At 41.5% G+C, this 20,611-nt stretch overlaps 1 protein-coding gene and 1 long non-coding RNA gene across 11 annotated transcripts; one reads left to right on the top strand and one right to left on the bottom strand.

Moving 5' to 3' along the window:
- The first annotated feature begins 576 nt into the window (after positions 1 to 576).
- Positions 577 to 8,421, top strand: LOC112283095 (uncharacterized). 7 transcript variants are annotated; one of them, XR_016503319.1, is made up of 15 exons: positions 930 to 1,359; positions 1,704 to 2,142; positions 2,444 to 2,558; positions 2,696 to 2,915; positions 3,311 to 3,411; positions 3,744 to 3,865; positions 4,120 to 4,211; positions 4,507 to 4,624; positions 4,887 to 5,041; positions 5,214 to 5,386; positions 5,641 to 5,780; positions 6,137 to 6,234; positions 6,402 to 7,295; positions 7,574 to 8,012; positions 8,182 to 8,421. XR_016503319.1 is itself a non-coding variant. In XM_024521407.3 (14 exons), exons 2-14 carry the CDS (start codon positions 1,825 to 1,827, stop codon positions 7,689 to 7,691), a joined length of 2,664 nt encoding a protein of 887 aa, XP_024377175.1. In that variant the 5' UTR covers positions 577 to 691; positions 1,704 to 1,824; the 3' UTR covers positions 7,692 to 8,421. The 7 variants fall into 7 exon arrangements, 5 of the variants coding, with proteins under 5 accessions (XP_024377175.1, XP_024377177.1, XP_090107345.1 ...); XR_016503320.1 differs by having other exon boundaries at positions 1,202 to 1,359; positions 2,708 to 2,915; XM_024521407.3 differs by lacking the exon at positions 930 to 1,359 and adding an exon at positions 577 to 691 and having other exon boundaries at positions 7,574 to 8,421.
- A 2,520-nt stretch (positions 8,422 to 10,941) lies between these two features.
- Positions 10,942 to 14,746, bottom strand: LOC149989149 (uncharacterized). Of its 4 annotated transcripts, none has more exons than XR_016503322.1 (3): positions 12,449 to 12,644; positions 11,902 to 12,085; positions 10,942 to 11,156 (listed from the first exon to the last, which is right to left on the bottom strand). It is a non-coding gene; the product is annotated as an uncharacterized LOC149989149 (long non-coding RNA). The 4 variants fall into 4 exon arrangements; XR_016503321.1 differs by lacking the exon at positions 10,942 to 11,156 and adding an exon at positions 11,597 to 11,705; XR_016503323.1 differs by lacking the exon at positions 10,942 to 11,156 and having other exon boundaries at positions 11,285 to 12,085; positions 12,449 to 14,746.
- Positions 14,747 to 20,611: the final 5,865 nt, after the last annotated feature.

Genomic DNA, 20,611 nt, shown 5'->3' with positions numbered 1-20,611 from the left:
CGGCGCCTTGTAACATCAGGATTCAAACTGTAATAAATAATGAGCGCGGCAGCAACCAGTCAGCACTAAGATTAGAATTCAAAAATCAGTCAAGGTTTGCAGTTACTGAGGGAGGCAGACAGACTGAGTGTGCTATCGAAGGACGGTTCATTGGTATGCGAGAACGTGCGCAGCTGACTCATGACCGCCATTCTTGGGAGGTTGCCGAAGGATATTCTGTTGAGAAAGACGAAGGCGATCGGGTGCACCGTCGATGGAGGAAAGCATGCCCATGCTAAGTTGCTTTGGGCAATCTTTGTCGTGGGAGCGTTGAGTCGGGTTAGGATAATTTGGTGGTTTACAGGGTCAATCGGTCGTGCGTTGGGGCTCCAAGGCGAATTGAAGCGGACTCTCACGGCGACGAGGGGTGAGGGAATTCTAGGAATGCTGGTTAATGGAGTTGCGAGGTAGGGGATGCTTGAGGCAATAGTGAGCAGTTTAGTCTGACTAGGTGGATCAGTCCCGACAGATAGCCATGATGTAGACTTTGCATGCCTAGGTCCCCGCGGAGGTGGTCAAAGGGGGGTATGCATTATTCCTAGTCACGTCACGCGGAGCTTCGATATCTGGGTTCGGGAATGATGATTTGGGAATGCAAGTTCCGTGCGAATTCAATCTCGGAAAGATTCTTAGCATGTGCGAAGAAATGGAGGTTGTGAACTTTTCCAGTGTTTTACTGAAGAGTGTGCATGACTGTAATGCTGCTTCATGTGAAGCGCTTCCTTTTGTGACCGATTTGTTGGTGCCGTGCTCATGACAAATACTTTTGCGTCTTCATGTCTATCTGAGGACATCGAAGAGATTCTCTTCGTGAAGTGGTGGAGCGCAGGCAGGAGAAACGGTTAAGAAGACAAATAGGATCAGTAGGATCTTAACCTCTTGGTTGAATATATCGAACTCTATTCTAGTGGCTCCTTCTGCCCATTGGAACCTTTAGATAATCGGCTGCAGATCGGAGTTGGAAGTTGTCAAAAGAAAATATCAACGTTTCTAGCTGAATAGAAGTACGGAAGTCTTTTACGAGTTGTGGCGTATTAGTTTTAGAAATTTTAAGCATCTTGAACGTTCGATGCAACTTACCATTATACCTGACTTTTTTGACTTTGTAGGAACGGCTATAATGTTAGTAGTTTATCGTCCAGTATTCTTCGACCCTCACCGAATTGCTTATGCATAGTGCTATGGCCAGGTTTAACTGTAGTTGTCTTGCCTCTAGCAACCTTTTGTTGTGGTATGCTATATTGTTGACAGAGTTTCGTAAGTTCAGGTAGGGCATCCTCTCTCTTAATTGTCACTGAGATCATGATTTGTCTACAACAGGTAATCTAGCTGACTTGAAAGCATCCTAAATTTTTTTGAACTACGGTTTGCACTCGTGTCTGTTTTTGTCTTTGTAAATTCTCTGAATACAAGCTTTCTATGTTACTATGCTCACAATCTTCCCTAGTTCCAGTTTCTCATGTGTCACAAGCATGGAATTTGACAATCTGATTTAGTTGTGCTGAGTAATGCAACAATTGTTGGAGAGTTTAGGAACTTGCCTTTAAGTGGTTGTAAGTACAGAAAGCTCAAGTCAATTCCAGAAGTCGCCTTCAGCTATCTCATTGACGGACAACACCTGCAGTTAAAAACATTTGCTAATCAGCACATTTGTGTGCGTGCAGATCGTAGCAAAGATAATATTTTGGAAGGCGATTACGTGACTACTTGTTGGGCTTGCATAGTCACGTGTCTCTGCAAGCTTGATTAAGTTCAGGAGTTGAGTCGTCAGGCACATGTCCCAACATGGTAGAGCCTGGATCAGAGAAGCCACGGCTTCAACTGTTGAAGGCCGTGAGGGGGGTGATTTTGATATTGATATTGATGAATCTGAGTTTATTCGCCTTAGGGGTTTGTGTCGCAACCGCGCAGATGCAGTCAAAATATCCTACAGAAGTGGGATATGCAATTTTTCTGGCAGCTACAGCGTTGGTCCGGGTGATTTGGCTAATTGTCAATGGATTTATCCAAGCCATGACCGCATCGGTTATGAGTACGAAGAAGCCACCTACGGACTGCTTGGAAGCTAAAATTGACCCCGAGGCAATTGAAATCGATCAGCGGGTGAGCATTTTAAAATTTATTATACAGACTTTAGTTTTCCGTAATCTTAGGGCACGGCACTGTGAATTACGCCATCTTACTGTCCAGCGTATCATTGTGTGTATCATAATGTTTGCATATATATATCATTTCAATAATCTTCTGTTAAATTGATTCGTCGCCTGCAATCTTACTTTGTCTGGTGTATTCAGCTTGTGTCGGTATTTGAAGTTAGGCATTTATATGAAGACTTCGGGTGTCGTTCCTCAAAGAATGCTGTGGCTGAAGTCACTGTGCTTGAATTTCTGCTTGTGTGCTCCAGAAGCAGCGCTGGTATATGCTGTGGTTCTGGTGGAACCGCCTTGGCACATTAGTGTTGATTTCACAAGTATTGGTTGCATGGCTCATGATTAGAAGCCGTGATCACAAACAGCACAGTAAGCACCGGCGATTCCTAATTTTCCTGTAGGAAAATTTGTATGTGTTTCATCCTTTGATGTCTTGGATAGTAGGATGAGTAGTAGTGTCATTGATATGTCGGATGAGCCTAGAATTCTGATTTCAAATTTGAAAGTTTCCATGGCAGGCAACAGTGATCAGCGGCTTCAAAATCTTCTTTCGGTTTTACCATTAGCCAATGTGGTAGTAATCATCTTTAGTTGGTTCACGGGGTCTGACGTAATATCGTGGTGTTCACTCTACAAGACCAATGACGCTTGGAGGGCTCATTACAATGAAGCTTTTCGTTGTCGTATTCGTGAAGCTCTTTTCTGCTTGGGGCGACGCCGCTATCTGTATGTTTCACATCCTTTATTTTTTCCGCTGATATTTTCGTTACAAATACTCATTGAAAACGGAAAATTTGTCTTCATAACTTTACAAGGAAGGGGTTCATGAAGAGTTTCTTTTCTGTAGTCTGGAGAACATAATTTTTTTGACTGATTTAAATGGATGTGTAACCTAAATAACAACACCACTAATGCATGTACAATCTGAATGACGTGCTTCCGCTTGATATGGCTGATCTGTTTAGCTCAATGGAAATTGGTGCCCTAAGTCATCAGTGATATAACTATACGCTTCTTTGCTGTTCTACCCTCCACTTTTGACGAGATACAATTATTTCAGATTCAAAAAACCAATTTTTACACCTGTTTTAACGCAACGGTGATATTTCTTCACACTGCAGTGAACAAGAACAGAATGAGGAAGTAAGTGCGGTTGCTAAATTGTTGGGTGGAATGGTTACTTATAGGGCTAAAGGCTGCAGCCATTTGGAAGTTTTAGGGGGTAAAGTTTACTCGATTTCCTGTCAACCTTCATTTAGATTTTGTTGAATTTGAGATCTATGTGTCTTGATTGATCCCTGTTGACAGTTTCGCTGAATGTGAAGGACCTGATTTTAAGGTTTATATCAGCTCACGAACCCTGCTTCACTAACCAGGATCACTTGATTGCTAGTCGCTTTTTAGTGTTCTTAGTGTATGTATCATGCTGAAAGAACCTAGGCATCAGAGTCATTAGCCTTCCCTCACTTGAACAGACAAAGCACGTGGAACATATCTTCACATGATGGCGTTGAACTTAATGATGACACAAGTTCGGTGTCTTAAATTTAACAGGGGTGTCAATGCTGCGTGACGTTAAACAACAATCGCTTCAAAGTGAAATGCAAGTGCTTGCACTGGAGGATCAAATTCGTGAAGCTAGTGTTCTTCATCCTTATGCTGTGGCGGCATATACTGTAAGTGCCAGCTTCAATTTCAATTTTGCAGCATCCAAGTTACACCCTTTCCTTCTATGATTATTCCTGATAAACGTAACGCTAGGTATTATGATCTGTGTTAAGAACCAGCACCTCATTCTAGTCTCAGGATCATTCTTGATCGTTCTGTGAGGGTTACATTTAACATTTTTTGTGGTACTAATTCTCCTCTAAAAACCCTTTAACTCACACACACACACATCCATATATATATTTATACATTTTTTTTTCAGGGACCGTTGCTTGAAGTCGGACGCTATCCGTCTTGCTGGCTGTTAATGTGGCTTTATAGCCAAGGTGTGTGTTCCTTCTGGAAATGCGGCAGGTACATCTCATTTTACTCTTTCTGGGCGAAGCAGGTTGTCTAAACATTCACTTCAGAGCTACAAACTAGGAAATGTAGCAAACTAGTTCTATGCTGGTTACCTATGCTAGTCATTGGCAATGATTAGCCTAACAATTTGGATTTTTGATCACGATGGATCATATGGCTGTTACCGAAGTGTTTCTACAACTCCATCACATATTGGTAGAGGTTTTACTGTAACAGTGAGTTAACTCTTTTTGCTATGATTTTCATCGTAGAGGACCTTATTAAAATGTTATCTTATCACTCACAGGCGTCCAGGTGTTTTGGAAGGAGATAACTGGTGGAGGGGTCATACTGCTGCATTTCTTCGGCATTCACGATTACCTCCTGAACCGGATGCCCGTCTTATTAAAGGTCGTGTGCTGCAGGTATACTTACCAAATTATATCCTATTGGTGTCAGTTCTCACTGCATTTTCTCCTGCATGTGGTGTCTAATCTTGATGTAATGTAAACTTCACCCTCATGCCTTGCTCTGATTTTCTCATGTGTTGGAGAGTTTATTTTGAAAAAAAGCTCTCAGATGGGGAAAGCGCAAAGAATAGTCTCAAAATCAAGCATGTGAAACAAATAGACCGTGGTGTTATTTAGGCATTGATCTTTTTTCATGGCGTGTGCATTTTCACTGAAGACGAAAAGGGAGTCGGCATACTTTGTGGTGGTTTTGAAAAAACTTCGGGTAGTACTGGTGGCAGTTCGTGGAACAGAGACTCCTGAAGATTTGCTTACAGATGGGCTGAGCAAAGTATCTAAACTTGCTGACTCGGACTTGCTGGGTTTGTTGGAGTAAGAACTCTCTCTTCTGTAGCCTTTGCTAATTTTCTGCCTTCTTCGAGAAACATAAAGACTTCTTCACACTATGTTCGCGTGATGTTGGGTTGTTTCCCAATAAATATATCTGTGAGTGAGAGCGGTAAATCTAGCTCCAGCCAATTCAAAATTCTTTTTTTGAATACAGAGGACCACATGTTCCAGAGGAGTTAAAGCAGAAGGTGAATAAGGGATCTCATTATGCACATAGCGGAATAATTGAAGCAGCTCGCGAGCTCTCAATGCAGCTCGATAATTTGGCTGAGGTTGACGATGACGTCATGGCTGCTTCTGATTTTGCTTCTATCGGGGGTCCCACAGGTTTGTAGAACACATTTCTTTAGCTCGTGAACTTCGTGGAGGGATCGAAAGGGTGGCTGTATTGTATATGAACCTCATTTATCCGGTAGCAAAGAAAATTCACTCACGACTAAGGCCTTTCGACATCTTGGGACCTCTACATAATACTTTCTGTGGCCAGCTCATTTATGTAGGCGAATTATAAAGGTAGATAGGTTTAGTGCCCTGTTTTCTTCGCTGATTGCGAACATTCGTGGCTACAAATGGATTTTTAGCTAGCGAGGTGCCGAAAGGAGATGCTCGGCAAGGATTGCTTTCAAGATTGTTGGGTCCTGGAGGAGATTGTGAAGGATATGACCTGCGAATTGTGGGACACTCGTTAGGAGGTGCAATTGGTGCTCTAACAGGTTTGAGGGTATGAATAATCGACACCGATGTGATTGTTTATGTTATATGATATCTTATGTATAACCTCCTTGAAGGTTTTCGATGATTGTATAGGTTATCTGCCGAGTAGAATGTGTTCTTCCGCGGTTGATATTGGATTAAGTTATGATAATAAGGAAGTTCCACCGGCAGTGATCTACTGATGCAAATCATTTGCCTCTCAGCTTCTTTTGTGAACTTGCCACACTTTTATTTGAGTAAATATATTGGAGAGAGTCATAGTTTTGCAAACCCATTGTTTTAATGTGTGCTATTATGAAGAGATTTCTTTTTCCAAACCCCCTCCGAAGATGTCCCAAAGCAACAGTTTTCTCTATGTGACAGTTGTACAAACGGTATCCGAATTTGCGTGTCTATGCGTTTGGAGTCCTACCATGTGTAGACAAAGACACAGCTGAGGCATGTCAAGACTTCATCACCAGGTTAGATGTGCAATTAAAACACAGATTTCTGGAGATATTGGTGTCAACATCATTCTGCGTAATATTTTCATCATGATATTGTACGGAATCAATTTGACAAAAAAGTGTTGAACAACAGTTGTGTGCCCCCGCATCTCACAACTCGACATTTCTGATGGCAAGTGCAGTGTGGTCTACCATGACGAGTTTGCATCCCGTCTCTCTGTGGCATCGATAACGCGATTGCGCACTAATGCTCTGGGCGCCTTATCAGAGGCTGCTAATTCAGAAACAGAAAAGAGTGCTGAAGGCCAACGGTTGTTTTTTTCTAATGTAAACATGTCAAGCGAATCATGTAGCTATCTATTTCACAGTTGCTCATCAGGAAGCAGCAATAACGTTGACGGAGCTCCTAGAACTGGTCTGCCTTTATCCCAAAAAGAGAGCGACTATACAAAGCTAACTTGCACACAGAGGCTGCCATACGTTGTCAAAGGTGGAGTATTCTTGTGTGCTCACTCTTGCTTATGTGCGCTCAAAATGTCTCAACACCACGAGGCAATTCCCCTCAGCGAAGAAGTTGATCGTTATGAGAAGAGCTTGTCAACTCAACGAAACAGTCGACATAATTCCTTATCATCCGAAGACGAGAATCACGGAGAAGGGTTGCTGACAAGGTTGGTTCCTCCTAATCCAATTGGAATCGACAAAGGACTAAGTGTGGCAATAGACATGCAGTTGCATGAAAGCTGGACCCATGAGGACGATGCCAATTCTGAAAGTAATAATCATGATATCGTGAGGCAAAGAGGATCCATCTTGCCAACTGAAATGGGTTCTGAGTTTCCCAATATTGCAGCTGACGATACATTAGAAGAAGATTATTGTCCTGAAATGCTTCTGCCTGGAAAGGTGATACATATTGTGCGCGACGAGGAGCCGTCTGTATCCTGGAGGTCTTCAATCTGGAACCCATGGCCAACGGAAGATATGTCAAGCTACCGTGCTCTGGCGGCTGATCGACGAGAGTTCCAGGACCTTACTATTTCTCCTTCAATGTTTACAGATCACATGCCATGGAAGTGAGTTCTTTCTATCGCGGTTTATGAAATATCACATCTCCTTAATCTCAATTTTTTTCGATCCTTCACCGTCCGTGGGATACATTCCATTTGCATCATTGATTTCTAAATTCGTAACTCTACCACTGTCCTTTGTTTCAGATTTTAAATAGACTCTTCTTTAATTTTATCTCAAAGTTCCGAAGATCTTTAAGTTTTCCTTTACTTTGCCGCACTTGATCGTTGTTACAGCCTGCTGCAATGTCCTTCTAACATAGCCTCGTTTGGACTGTTTTCAGGTCTCAGCACGCATTAAATTGGATCGTCACTAACATACTCAATCGTTCAAAGCCCGCTCCTCCAACAATTCCACAACATAAATCATCATTTGATATTTGTGTTACTATTCTTCCTTGAGTTTCCCTGGCTGATGGAGATTGCATGACGGAGCATTTATGCCTGTGCAGATTCTTTGGTAACCCATGTTCGCTCTAGCAGTAACGTGGATCGTTTATTAGCGCGAAGTTATTTTGCAAGAATCTCCGTCTTTTATTGGGAAAACGAGAACCCGCAACGTGTACACGATTGAATTGATAACTTGCCGCACCTTAAATTACACAACAACAATTGAGATGTTACAATCTATCGCTCTCACTGCCGATCCATGGAGAGTGGGGATTTGTTAAACATTCTCCGGTCAGAATATTTATCTTTCTTCAACTGTATTTCGAAGTACAGGTGAAACTCCACCATGCCACAAGCATCGTTTAAGTGGAAGTTATTGAGCAGTTGATTGGCGTAACCCCAAATTTTATTGGTGCTTGATGGGCTAATGCACCTTCAATGTAACGTTGGTAGCCTAAAATAATTGTTTCTCCCTGATTCGATATATGGTATTATTGTGCAGGAAGATTTGCTACTTCTGCTCTAGGGAAGTTATTATCAATTTTTTATTCCCTTCATGGACCAGTACTTACAAGTGTGCAGGCGACCTGTCTTGTTTATGTGTCTGAAAAGGTGCCAGTGAAGTCACTTTTTTGTTCAAGAAATGGAATAGTCTAACAATATCTGGGACCAGGGTTGTCCCATTGTCATACTATACGAGAAATGTGCACATAATAAGCTCAGAATACTGTTGCATGTTTTACATCTTGCATTCACCCAATGTTCTAAAACTAACGCCTGTCATGGAACCAAATCCAGTCTTGATACCTTTTTCCACATATATGGTGTGGATCCACTATGCATCCTGTGAACTATTCGAAAACAACTCGCATCATACCAAACTCGTACTATGATGTATTCTCCAAATCTCGAGCTGAATTGAACTCCCCAAAGATCTGAGGTAAGCCTCTGTGACCTTGAGTTGTATCTCATGGTTCCGTACGTTCCTTCTCCTTGTCTGCACTGTGTCTACTACACTCAACAAGCATTATAATATGAAGCTCCTGTAAATTGGTGTAGAGAGAATTGTCCTCGAGTGGTCCAGTGTCAGTCACAGTTTTCGTAGTGCACATCAGCTTCAAGAAGTCCTCTTAGTGCAGTCTTCCTCTCAACAACAATACTGATGCTCTGCTAATGTTCTCTGGTGGGTTTGCTTTTATGCTAACACCTTTATCTGCACATAGATGTTTGTATCTTAGCCCTCTGTTTACTTCTCAATATTTATCTGTTATAACCTTGTTGATTATCTGAACAAGAGTATGTATTAACCAATACGTACTATTCGCTATTCTTTTGGACTTCCCCAGGAGCTGAAAAGTTGTATTTTCAATTCCCTGGAGTGAAAGAGAAAGGTTTATCCATGGCGGCTTGAGATTGTCATCTCTTAGATGGCATTTACTCCTTAAGGACACACAGATACAGAGACTTATATATATACATGTGTACGTGTAAATTCGAAAAAAGAGAAGTTACTTTCACTGACGAATCGCCTAGAAGGTTAGGGCTTGTGTGGGAGTGGAGGAAGTCCTTTGAGAAGATTTGAGAACGGTAATGAAAATCCAAGATTGCTAAGTAATTATGTCTCCTCACAGAAGAAGTGTGGTCTCACACAGTTAATGCAGGTTGGCCTAGGACCAAGCGAAAGCCTTGCCTAATTTTGAATGACCAAACCTTGCCATGTAGATGATGTGCCTGCAGGTACCCTCTCTATAGCCGTCAGACTCAACATCTTTTAATTGATTATTGAAGCATTTCGATTTAAAAAATGATGTCTGTTATATGATGTGAGTAATACTTGTCAATCGTTTTTCATGCACCAACTGTATTGGAAATAGTTGTTAGAAGTTGATAGCTTAGAACGAATTGTTTGTAATGGTTGTCTATGTAATTTGTGCCCTTTCAAGTGCAATAATTTTCTATCCAAAAACAAAACAGAAACCAACGTAACTATTTGAATTTAGGAAGTTGTTTGAACAATTTTTGACCAAAAATTGTATACTGGATTTATTTTTGAGGAGAGGAGAAAAATAAAATCAAAATGAATTAGGTAAATATATCGGGGACTTTTAGAACGTATTAATTAAAATAAAAAACGATTAGAAGTTGCCACAAAAAAATTTAATTAGTTTTATTACCTATACTCAAGCTGGTAGTTGATTAGTATGAAAAGAATAGTTTTAGAATTCTGTTTTGAACGTTAAAATTCAAACAATGGCGACCAACATGGGAAAAAATGATGCCAGCCTCTCCATTTGGCAGCTGGAAGAGTTGGTGCCATGTCAGCACATGAAACTGCCGACTCCTACAGGGAAACCATGCCCACACGTCTTTAAAGAGTAGCATTTGTTGAAACTTATGTCCAAAACTCTAATTCGTCTTCTCTGTTCATCGTAGCATGTCAGCCCTCTTATCGCTCAACCCACAGTATTTAATCAGAGGCCCTTCGCCTCTACTTGGTGTGCTCTGACTCTTCCCACAGTGGTATTGTGTTTGATAATTGTTTCAATATCATGTTACCCACCAAGGTACTTTGTTCGCTATTGTTTCAATATGGTATCAGAGCTCCTTTTCCAGGACAATTAGGAAAGAGGTGATCTCCTCTTAGTGATAGCATAGCCACTCATTCCATCTTTCACCTTGTAATACCATACGTCACAGTGATCACATATTTCGTTCTTATCTCCTTCTCTAGCAGTTGTACCTCAAATGGTTGACTTCGCCATTAATACAATGGTGGATCAAGCAGTCGCAAATTTCAGCGAATAGATAGAGTTTAGCTCCAACTTTGGTGGACAACTTGCACAACCCAAGGCACTAGACACGGCTCAAAGACCATATCAAACAAGTGACTGTTTGATCCCATAACAATATCACTTGGAGTGGCCAGACAACCAGGGGATCTGGGTTTACTGACAAGTATGCATTTTTTAAGAGAATGACACTGCATTGCGACAAGCTCCCATGTTACTAGGATGTGGAATCTAAAATCTCTATTGCGAGGATTAAAACCAGATAGGTTCAATCTCATCGTACCAACCCCGCTTCAAGGCCGGCGGCCCCGATTACCCGACTGCTGCAACTTTTGTGGTGAGGCGAGTCACTTTGAATGCGAGTGTGACACCAAAGCTCATATCAACAGGGCGAATGACTGAGAGCATTGGTTATTACAAAAGCAACGCACTCACACCATGGATAAATAAGCACATCAAGTCGAAATCGAATAATCCTTGTCGTCCAGCGGAGGGGATTTCTATCAACATGACGACGTCATCGCCCATCAAGTAGCCAATGCTTGCTTCTCTCAATTGGAAATTAATTCTGTAGATTCTAGCAATTCCAAGATTAAGTGGTATTTGGATTATGGCTCATCCAACCACATCATAGGCAATCACCATGCTTTCTCTTCTGTGCGTCCTTCCAGCGGTCATAGAGTCCGATCTGTAAGTGGACACAGTCATTCAGTGACAGCAATCGGCAATTTATCTATGATCAATGAATAAAATCCATAGAAATGTAAAAAATCTAATCTCTGTTGGCTATGTAGCTGAAAAGACACGAGTCTTGAGTTCGTCGCGAAAAGGTGCTTTATTTGTCGACGGCAAGATCACTCCCTAGTCACATATGCCAAACGAGATCGTGGCAATGGGTTGTATCAACTCGATCTATCCACAATAGTTGATAACAGATCACATCAACGTAATCCAACATCATCGGCCACGTCAAAGTTCTCCACTGCTGCCCCAAATCAAACATAACAAACATATGGCATGCCCGCCTTGAACATTATCACACAAGGGGATTATCCAGAATGACTCAGCATCGAATCGTTCTCGGACTCCCCACCTTTTCAGGACCTTCTAGCCCTTGTAAAACCTGTCTTCTCGGTAAGCAGAATAGAAAAAAGATTTTGAGATTAGCTCAGCATTGCGCCTCTGGAATTCTCAAAACCAACCACTCCGACACCTGTGGCCTCTTTCCTGTACAATCCTTTAGGTGGCGCATATTACTTAATGACTTTTATTGACAATTATTTAAAAAAACTTTGAACTTACTTCATGCAATACAAGACCAATACTTTTCAAAAGTTCCGACAATTTAAAGCAGAGATCAAGAACTCTTCTAGACAAAACATTTGTACACTCTGCACCAACAACGGAGGCGAATACTTGTCAAAATCATTCACCAGCTTCTTATTGGCAGCCGGCATCACTCGTGAGCTTACGCAGTCTTATACCCCACATTCCAATGGCGTTGCAGAACGCCGGAATTGGTCCCTGCAGGACATTGTTTGATTTCTCTTGCTTGATAGAAAACTGCCGCCTCACTTTCGGAGTGAGGCTGTTCGGGCTGCCACCCTCATCCTCAACCTGCGCCCATTTAAAACTAGCCCAGATAAGAGCCCGAGGAGATCTTCACAGGAACTAAACCCACCGTGGCTCATCTCCGCATTTTCGGATCCGCTGTGTACGTACAACAATCCAAAGCACTTCGATCAAAACTCAACCCCAAGTCTCGACCTTGCATCCTATTAAGCTACGACATACAGGTAAAAGGCTGGCGATGTTATGATCCATCCACTAATAAGGTTCTAAACTTGGCTGATGTACAAATACTTGAAGCTGAATCTGCGTCTCTTCTCCCAACAAAACTGGATCCAACACCGATTATGAGAGGACCTCCTCTTTCAAATATGTCATCTAATACACCCAACGTTCCCGAACTCGCTTTACCTGCGACAGATCTTTTGGGTATGTCGCAAAGCTGATATAACAGTCCGTCTTCATCTTCAACATCTGATGGAATCGCGATCCTCCTTACGGCACACCTAAGCGATGCTGCTCCCACACCACCGCATATTCTATTCTTTGTCCAGGATACACCGGCTCCACCTTCACCGCAACCTCGGTCTCCACACCTAATTCCTGCACCAGCACCGATAGACCCGAGTGTCTCCTGTGTGCCTACGCTCGTGGTCCCCCCATCTCTTTCTCAGCGTCCCCGCCGCGATTGCCAACCTCTTGCAAGATTTAATGACTTTAGTGCTTACTCCAAGGCAGTTGCATGCAACATGGAAGGTGGGGAAAATATCTCTTTTTTGGAGGCCTCTCGCAACCCTCACTGGCAGCGCGCCATGACTTTGGAACTTCAATCCATACACGACAACCACACGTAGTCTCTTGTTTCATTACCCTCTAGTAAACGCTTGATAACAGCGCGATAGATCTTTAAACTGAAACCTGGACTTGATGGTTCTTCGACGCCATACAAGGCGCGTCTCATCGGCAGGAGTTTTTAACAGCAACGTGGAATATATTACCGAGAGATCTTTGTCTTGGTAGTCCGTTGGGAGACTATCAATACCGTCGCTGCTATTGCTTCCGATAATTGCTGGCCGATTCATTAGCTCATTGTATAAACCGCTTTTTTAACGACCATCTTGACAAGGAGGTCTATCTTCAAAAACCTCCCGGTGTTGTCCTTCCTAGCCACGAACATATGGTCTACCGCATACACCGATCGTTGTACGGTTTGAAACAAAGTCCCCACGCATGGTACTCCTACATAGACAGCTACTTACAACGCAAAAAGATGCTCCTTTCTCAGGCCGACCCAAATGCATACTACCGCCATGACTCCCGCAGTCATCCTCCTGTTATATGTGGACGGCGTAAAAATCACCGGCATGTCTATATCTCTCATTTTAGAGTTAAAACAACAGTTGCATCACAAATTTGTAATGACGAATCTCGGCCCCATTTGGCGTTTTCTGGGAGTTGAGTACTCCACCAGTACCGTTGGTCTCCTTCTTCATCAAACAAGCTACGCTCACAATCTTCTCACACAATTCTAAATGGAAGCTTCTCATCTGTCCTACATGAAGGTACCAAACTCAGCAAGGACATCAGAACCCCGTTTTGTGACATTCTATTATATCGAGCCTTAATCGGACAGCTCCATTAGCTCACCAAAACGCGGCCCGAACTTGCTTTCGCCGTCGAACTGAACAGCCGGTATACAAACGCATCCCAGCAAGCTCACCTTCAAGCCGCATGCGGCTTCTTGCGATACGTCCGCCGCCACCCATTTCTCGGCATTTCCTACAAAGCTGGGGAGGAAACTCGTCTAAAAGGCTTCTCCGACGCAAACTTTGCACAAGACCCCGACTATTTTATATCCACATCCGCCTGCCTATTCTACCTTGGCATCTCACCGATCTCCTGGAGCTCCCGCAAACAAACATCAACGGCGCGCTCATCGTGCGAGTTGGAATACGGAGCACTAGCCAACTGCACGTGTAAAGCCATATGATTACGAAGACTGTAACAAGAATTTCAAATTCCAGGTACGGGCCCAACCATCTTAGGATGTGACAAACAAAATGGAATTATAATATCACAATCTGGTATTCCATGATAAAACCAAACATTTTGATACGAATTGACATCTTACTAGACAGAAAATAGAATCTGGTACAATCAACGTAGTTTACGCAAACATGCAGGAACAACCCGCGGACATGTTATCTAAACCACCAAGTAGAGGCGAAGGGCCTCTGACTAAGAACAAAGTTCGAACTTGGTTGAAATAGACTTGGTCTGAAAACCCTTGGACAAATTCCTCTGCTGCTACCCTAGTTTTGAACATCTTAAAATCCGCTCCCTTGTATCCCTTCACATCCTTTTCGCAATCCAACCAACTTAATTACACTCTGGGTGTGTACCCAAGCTTGACTCCATAGTATTTCACGAGTCAAACAACCTCTGAACCAACATCGCGAGACTCACACCAAAGCTGCCTTAATTCATCTACTCCTGGTGTACGTAAAGAAGTCACCGCAGCTTCAGAGGGGGCTCGAATGGTCTCATCGTCTTGCATTACTACTAGTCCGGGGATCAGACAAAGCTCAAGCTTCCTAGCCAATTAGAATCCCTAAAGCAAATTAGAAGAGCCCAAAGAGCCAAAATCAACCGGCGTCCAGGCCTACCGTCACACAAACCTCAAAGCTCATCCATCGCAAAGAAACACACACTAGATCAGGCTTTGTCCAAGAGGTGGTGTTGGAACTTATGTCCAAAACTCTAATTTGTCTTCTCTGTTCATCGTAGCATGTCAGCCCTCTTATCCCTCAACCCACAGTAATTAGTCAGAGGCCCTTCGCCTCTACTTGGTGTGCTCTTACGCTACCCACAGTGGTACTGTGTTTGTTAATTGTTTTAATATCATGTTCCCCACCAAAGTACTTTGTTCGCTACTGTTTCAATAGCATTCACATGTGATTAAATTGTCCACACCAGCAAGTCTTAGTAGTCCTATCCAGCGTTTAGCTTTGATTCTCATTTCATCATCCCTTCGACTCCTGTTTTCATGACTCTTATGATTGAAAAGGACTCGAAGATTCGGAGCCTAAAAATTTTCAAGTTTAGTGTCCATCCATGGGCAATGGTCAGGGCACTGATTGGTGCATGGATTATTTAGGGACAAGTAAACATCAAGGGACGACCGGAAACACGGCGATGCCGCTGAAACGTCCTTGAGAGGAATCAAGAGATACCTTGGAGCAGGTGCGGCACTACTGTTCAAATACGTGATAATAATCAATGAGGGAGAAGAATGCCCCTCAAGGTCATGGCCACAAGGTTCTCCCTGCTAGGCACAGGACAAAGCTTTTGCTACCCTTTTGTCTTCTCGTAGTCGGCATTGTGTGGAGCTCCTCTAGCCTTGCACCTTTTAGCTCCGTTGCGGAATTTCACATCTTTCGGCATCAGGTGAAACCTGCGCACCAGAAGAGGGAAATTCCAGAGGACAACCTTGACGCAGTTGGAGCTTCTGAAACCATCCATTTGAAGGTATTTCGCATCTTTCCGTTCTCTCCGCACGAAAATTGAAAAGTTGAATGCTGTGAAAAATGGCGTGATAGAAATTTTTTTAATGCAGAGACTTTAGAATCTAAATTTGAATTGTCTTAGGATACGGATCTGTTCGTGACATGCCTATTGGTTCAAACAGTGATTGAGCGCTTGGTTTTTTGTGTTCTTAGGAGGCCCTTAGCTTGCGAGACGGTCGAGACACACGAGTTCATACTAGGTCACAGTTAACTGCAGGCAAAAGAACCAAGACTTCAGGTGAAGCGACCAGCACTAATGAAGGCCAAGCGGGCATGACACCGAAGAAAATATTGGTAAAAGATTCAGCAGTATCAACTACAGCGAAAGATGAGGATTCACCGGTAACCAGTGATCCCCACTTTCAAGAAAAGGAAGAGGATTCCTACCCTGACAAGCCAGTAGAAATGGAGGAGATGGACATTCTCCGAACGAAACTTTCCCTCGCCTTGATGCAGAAAGAGAATAGCCTGCATGGCGGCGATTGTCGCATAACTGGCGATTTAATTAGGAGGGGCAATAGATTCGTATTTCATATCCTCGACGAAATTAGGTCTACGTCGTTTCCCGCCTCGCAGAATGCATCGACCACAAAATAAGGCTCATGCAGGGGTAAGTACATATACGTCTACGATCTGCCGCCGGAATTCAATGTGGACCTCGTCAAACGGTGTGATTCCCTTCTGCCCTGGTTTGGCCTCTGTGAGTACTTTGAGAATTCAGGACTCGGCAAACCGGTTGCATCCGACCAGAGGAAAAATCGCTCTTCTCAGATTCTGCAGCCCATTGAGCGGTGGTTCAACACGCACCAGTATTCCTTGGAGCTCGTTTCCAATTTTTGAATTATGAAATATCGGTGTCGGACGGATGACCAAAGCAAGGCGCCCTTATTTTACGTTCCGTATTATGGTGGGGTAGATGTAATCCGGTGGCACTGGGCTCTTAATGCCACGAATGAGAAGCAGGATGCTCTTGGCCGGCAGCTGGTGCGCTGGCTCGAGAAGCAGCCTTCCTGAACGCGGCTGGAGGGACTTGACCACGTGCTAGTGTTGGGCAATATCTCCTGGGATTTCAGGCTTCAGATCACTGAGGACTGAGGGAGTAAGTTGCTGGAATTCTCCAAGATGCAGAAAGTGACGAAACTCCTCATCGAGCGCAATCCATGGCACAGGAACGACATTGACATGCCGCATCCCACTTTCTTCCACCCCAAATCGACTTCCGACATACGCAGGTGGCTAGCTCAAGTGGAATCCCATAGTGGAACTAATCTACCGAGCTTTGTCGGCAAAGACCTTCACCTGGATCCGAATAATGTACGTGACACTCTCATCCGCCAATGCCACAACGCATCGGCAAACAACGACTGCAAATTCTTGGAATGCGAACGCGACAAGTGCCTGTTACCCGCACATATAACCTAGGTCTTCCTCACCTCGCACTTCTGTATTCAATCGCCACGCGACAGCCCCACGTGCCTTGTTCGACCCCCTCGTCGCAAGGTGCATTATGGTGTTGTTTAACCCCTGCATGGCGTATCCACAGTACCCCTGGCACCTGCCTCGCAACATGTCCTCCTGGTCGGTATATGTCTCCGAGAACGACGTCAAGACAGGCAATGTGAACGTGATGGATTTCTTAAGAAAGATCTCTTCACACGACCGCATCAAAATGCGTCGAGTCATTATCAACGACATCATCCCGAAGATCATTTACGCTGAGCCAGGCGCGGATGTGGCACCATTCCAGGACGCCTTCAACATTGTGCTGGAGAATCTCCTGCACCGCGCATCTCACTCTCCTGATCTGGACCAAGTCTCCCCTGACTAGCTGAGCCCGAGTCAATCTACAACGAATTATTACCTCTTTGGATGCATCAGCAGTAGTCACATGTGGAATCAAGCAACAAATCCAGATGTCGTTCTCAGATGGGTCTCCTAAAGACTGGGCTTCTGGTGTGAAGGTTGAAGTCCAAAGTGAGAACATACAAATTCATTATCTTAATTAATATGTTGGCATATATATATATATATATATATATATTTTAATATGTTATAGGAAGAGAGAAAAAAGAAGGAAAGAAAGAAAGAGAGAGAGGGGAATGATGTTTTTAGTTCACATTTTAAAGGCTCTCATGAACTTTTTTTAAATTGATGAAGCTGTAGTTTAGGATTCATGACGAAGGGTTTTCACATATTCTTTTGTGTCCATTCAGAATCTTTGTTAGATATTAATAAATGTAAAACATACATTTTTCAGGGTTATAATATTTTCATTATAAAAACACAAAGATTTTTATGTGAAGAAAATTTTAATGATTTAAAAAAAATGTATCTAATAGTAATTAAGATAATGGAAATGTTGGAAGTGCATGAGTATGCATCAGTGTGTCTTAGTTGGAAGTGTGTTTTCCAACATCTTCTCTCAAACCAGTAACTCTCAATTCTAATGGATTGTAGTATCAAAAAAATTCTTGTTTAGTGGACAAGCTCAATGCTTAGCATTGGGAGCAAACAATGGAGTTGTAAAGGAAAGAAAATCAATCTAGTGGTAAAGCTTTAGTTAGTAGATTGGCAAGATGTGCGGTTGAATTAATGTATTGGATGTTGATTTCACCCAAATGCTAGTACTTGTGTATGAAATGATGTATGATGCCAATGTGTTTTGTACAATGGTGAAAGTTAAGGTTGTGAATGAGCTGAATGGTGCTTTGATTGGCAAAGACAAAGCATATTGCCTTGCTTGGCTTACAACATAAATTTTTGAGAAGCTAATGATGTCAAATGATATCCTTCTTTGTAGACCCTGTGGTTGCATATTCAAACTTGGTGGTAGGGGTAAGGGTGCAACTTTGTTTTCTACTGAACTATTAGACAAGCATCTTGTTAAGAAGGAGCAACATGCAAGTGTAAGACTTTCGATTTGTCACATTTCTTGTATAATCAACATCTCCATATCCTTTGAGTAGTATTGTCTTGGTGGAAAGTACTTACAAGATAATAAAAAAATTGTGCTACGGCCTAGTAATGTTGGTATTTTGGATTTTTTGAGAATTGTACAATGGTACTCATGGCATAATTAATGTTAGGGCGACTGAGGGTCTATACATAAAGGAGGCATCTTAGAGCAAAGGAGTAAAGAATTCTTAGCCATTGTCAAGATAGGTGGTAGAAAGAATTCTTTGCCATTGTTAAGTTTATTGTTGGAATTTGTGAACTAAAATAAACCTCCTATTAATTGGAAGTCTAATTTAATTTATAATAATCCCTAGTTTAGGTGATTTATTCTACTTCACAACTTTTAATTAACTCATGAGTTAATTACATAAATTTCTTCTTATTTTTTCATAAAAGAACTTAAATTATCTAGCTAATTAAACTCACACTCAAATAACCATAAATAATAATATCACTACTTAAATAATTCAATAATATTACAATGAAAAAAAAATCTATGGTTTTTATTAAATTTTTTTTAATATTAATTACTATTTAAATTTAAAACTTTATTTAAGAATAATTTCTTATTTTTAAATAAATTTATATCTAAAAATTATTTTTTATCTATAAATAAAAATTTATCTATTTAAAAAAATTATTCACAAAAATTCATCCAATTTGACCTAGCTTCATCTATATTATTTTTTATCAAATAGAATTCAAATTCATCATCAATTTTTGTCCATATGATTCATCTATAATAACAAAATAATTATGACTTTGTAAAGCTCTTACAAAGTTATTATATACTTAAATCATTCATAATCAAAGCTCAAAGAAACCTTATCAAGTTTGCTCTCAAATTGAATTCTTCAATCTACAAAAGAATTTTGGAGTTGTCGTAGGTGCCTAGTTTTGTACCTCACAATCTGATTTCGACCCAAGTTGATAATTGGTCCTCTTGTCACGGACATATAAATTTACTCCAATAGTTACTGATATGATTAGGTAGAAATAGGTAAATATAGATTAATTCCATAAATTCTTTTAGAAAAGCTTCTGAGAAGCTTTATAGACGCGGTTTTGATTTTAGATGTGTTAGTAGGTTAGAAACTTGGCCAACAAGCTAACCATGTGTTGGTAGCTTGTAGAACAAGTTATCTCCGTGTAGTAGCTTGTAGAACAAGCTAACTACGTGGTAGATACATAGATAACTTGCCTTGCAAGTTAAGACATATGGCTAGCAAAGTCAACACATGTTGGAGGTCCTATAGGACATTGCCACATAGCTCTTAGTTAGATAATATATATGAAGGTAAGAGTGAAGCCTTCTTTACTCATGTCAATGCCTTTCTAGTCTTATTCTTGTTTCAAGTCTTTCTAATTTTCTTATTTTTGGCAATAGCCATTTTAGTTAATATAATATCACCTTTTCAATGACTTTTTAGTTTTCTTAAGTGATAGAAGAGTGTATTGAGGATTTTCTTTCTTTGAGATTCTTCTCCTTGATAATTTGGCAAGAGTGCTAACATATTGATTTTGTCTTGTTTTAGAAGTGAGTAGATTACCCCACTTCTATTGTTGTATTTTAAAGGTTGCGGACTACCTACCTTTAAACAAAAAATCTTGTTTCTAATACTAATCTTTTTCTTAAAGAGAGTGGATTATCCCTCTTTGTGGGATTTTTTTAAGAGATTCTAGATTATTCTCCTCTAATTTTACTTTTAAATTTGTTTGAATTGTCTATAGAAAAAAAGATTATGGATGCTACTCTCAGTAGAAGTGAGAATAGATTTGCAACTATAGCAGATCTTCATGAGCTTGTCAATACTCTAAGAATTGAAATTTTACGTATTTCCAACTTGAATCATAGAAGTACTATGCCTATGCCTATAGAAGAAGTTTAGAGGCTGCGACAAGAAGTTGTGTAGTTGAAAGAAGCAAGTAGATCGACATCACAACCAAATCCAAGGAGTTTTGCTTTTATAAGTATGACACAAAAAGGATTAGTATGCCTGAAAAGTTTGATAAAACAAGATCAAAATTTTGAGGATTTTTGCAACAAGTCAAG

This window comes from Physcomitrium patens, chromosome 6, assembly GCF_059467195.1.
Source record: "Physcomitrium patens ecotype Gransden chromosome 6, ASM5946719v1, whole genome shotgun sequence".
NCBI lineage: Eukaryota > Viridiplantae > Streptophyta > Bryopsida > Funariales > Funariaceae > Physcomitrium > Physcomitrium patens.
This window is presented reverse-complemented; position numbering and strand designations above follow the sequence as displayed.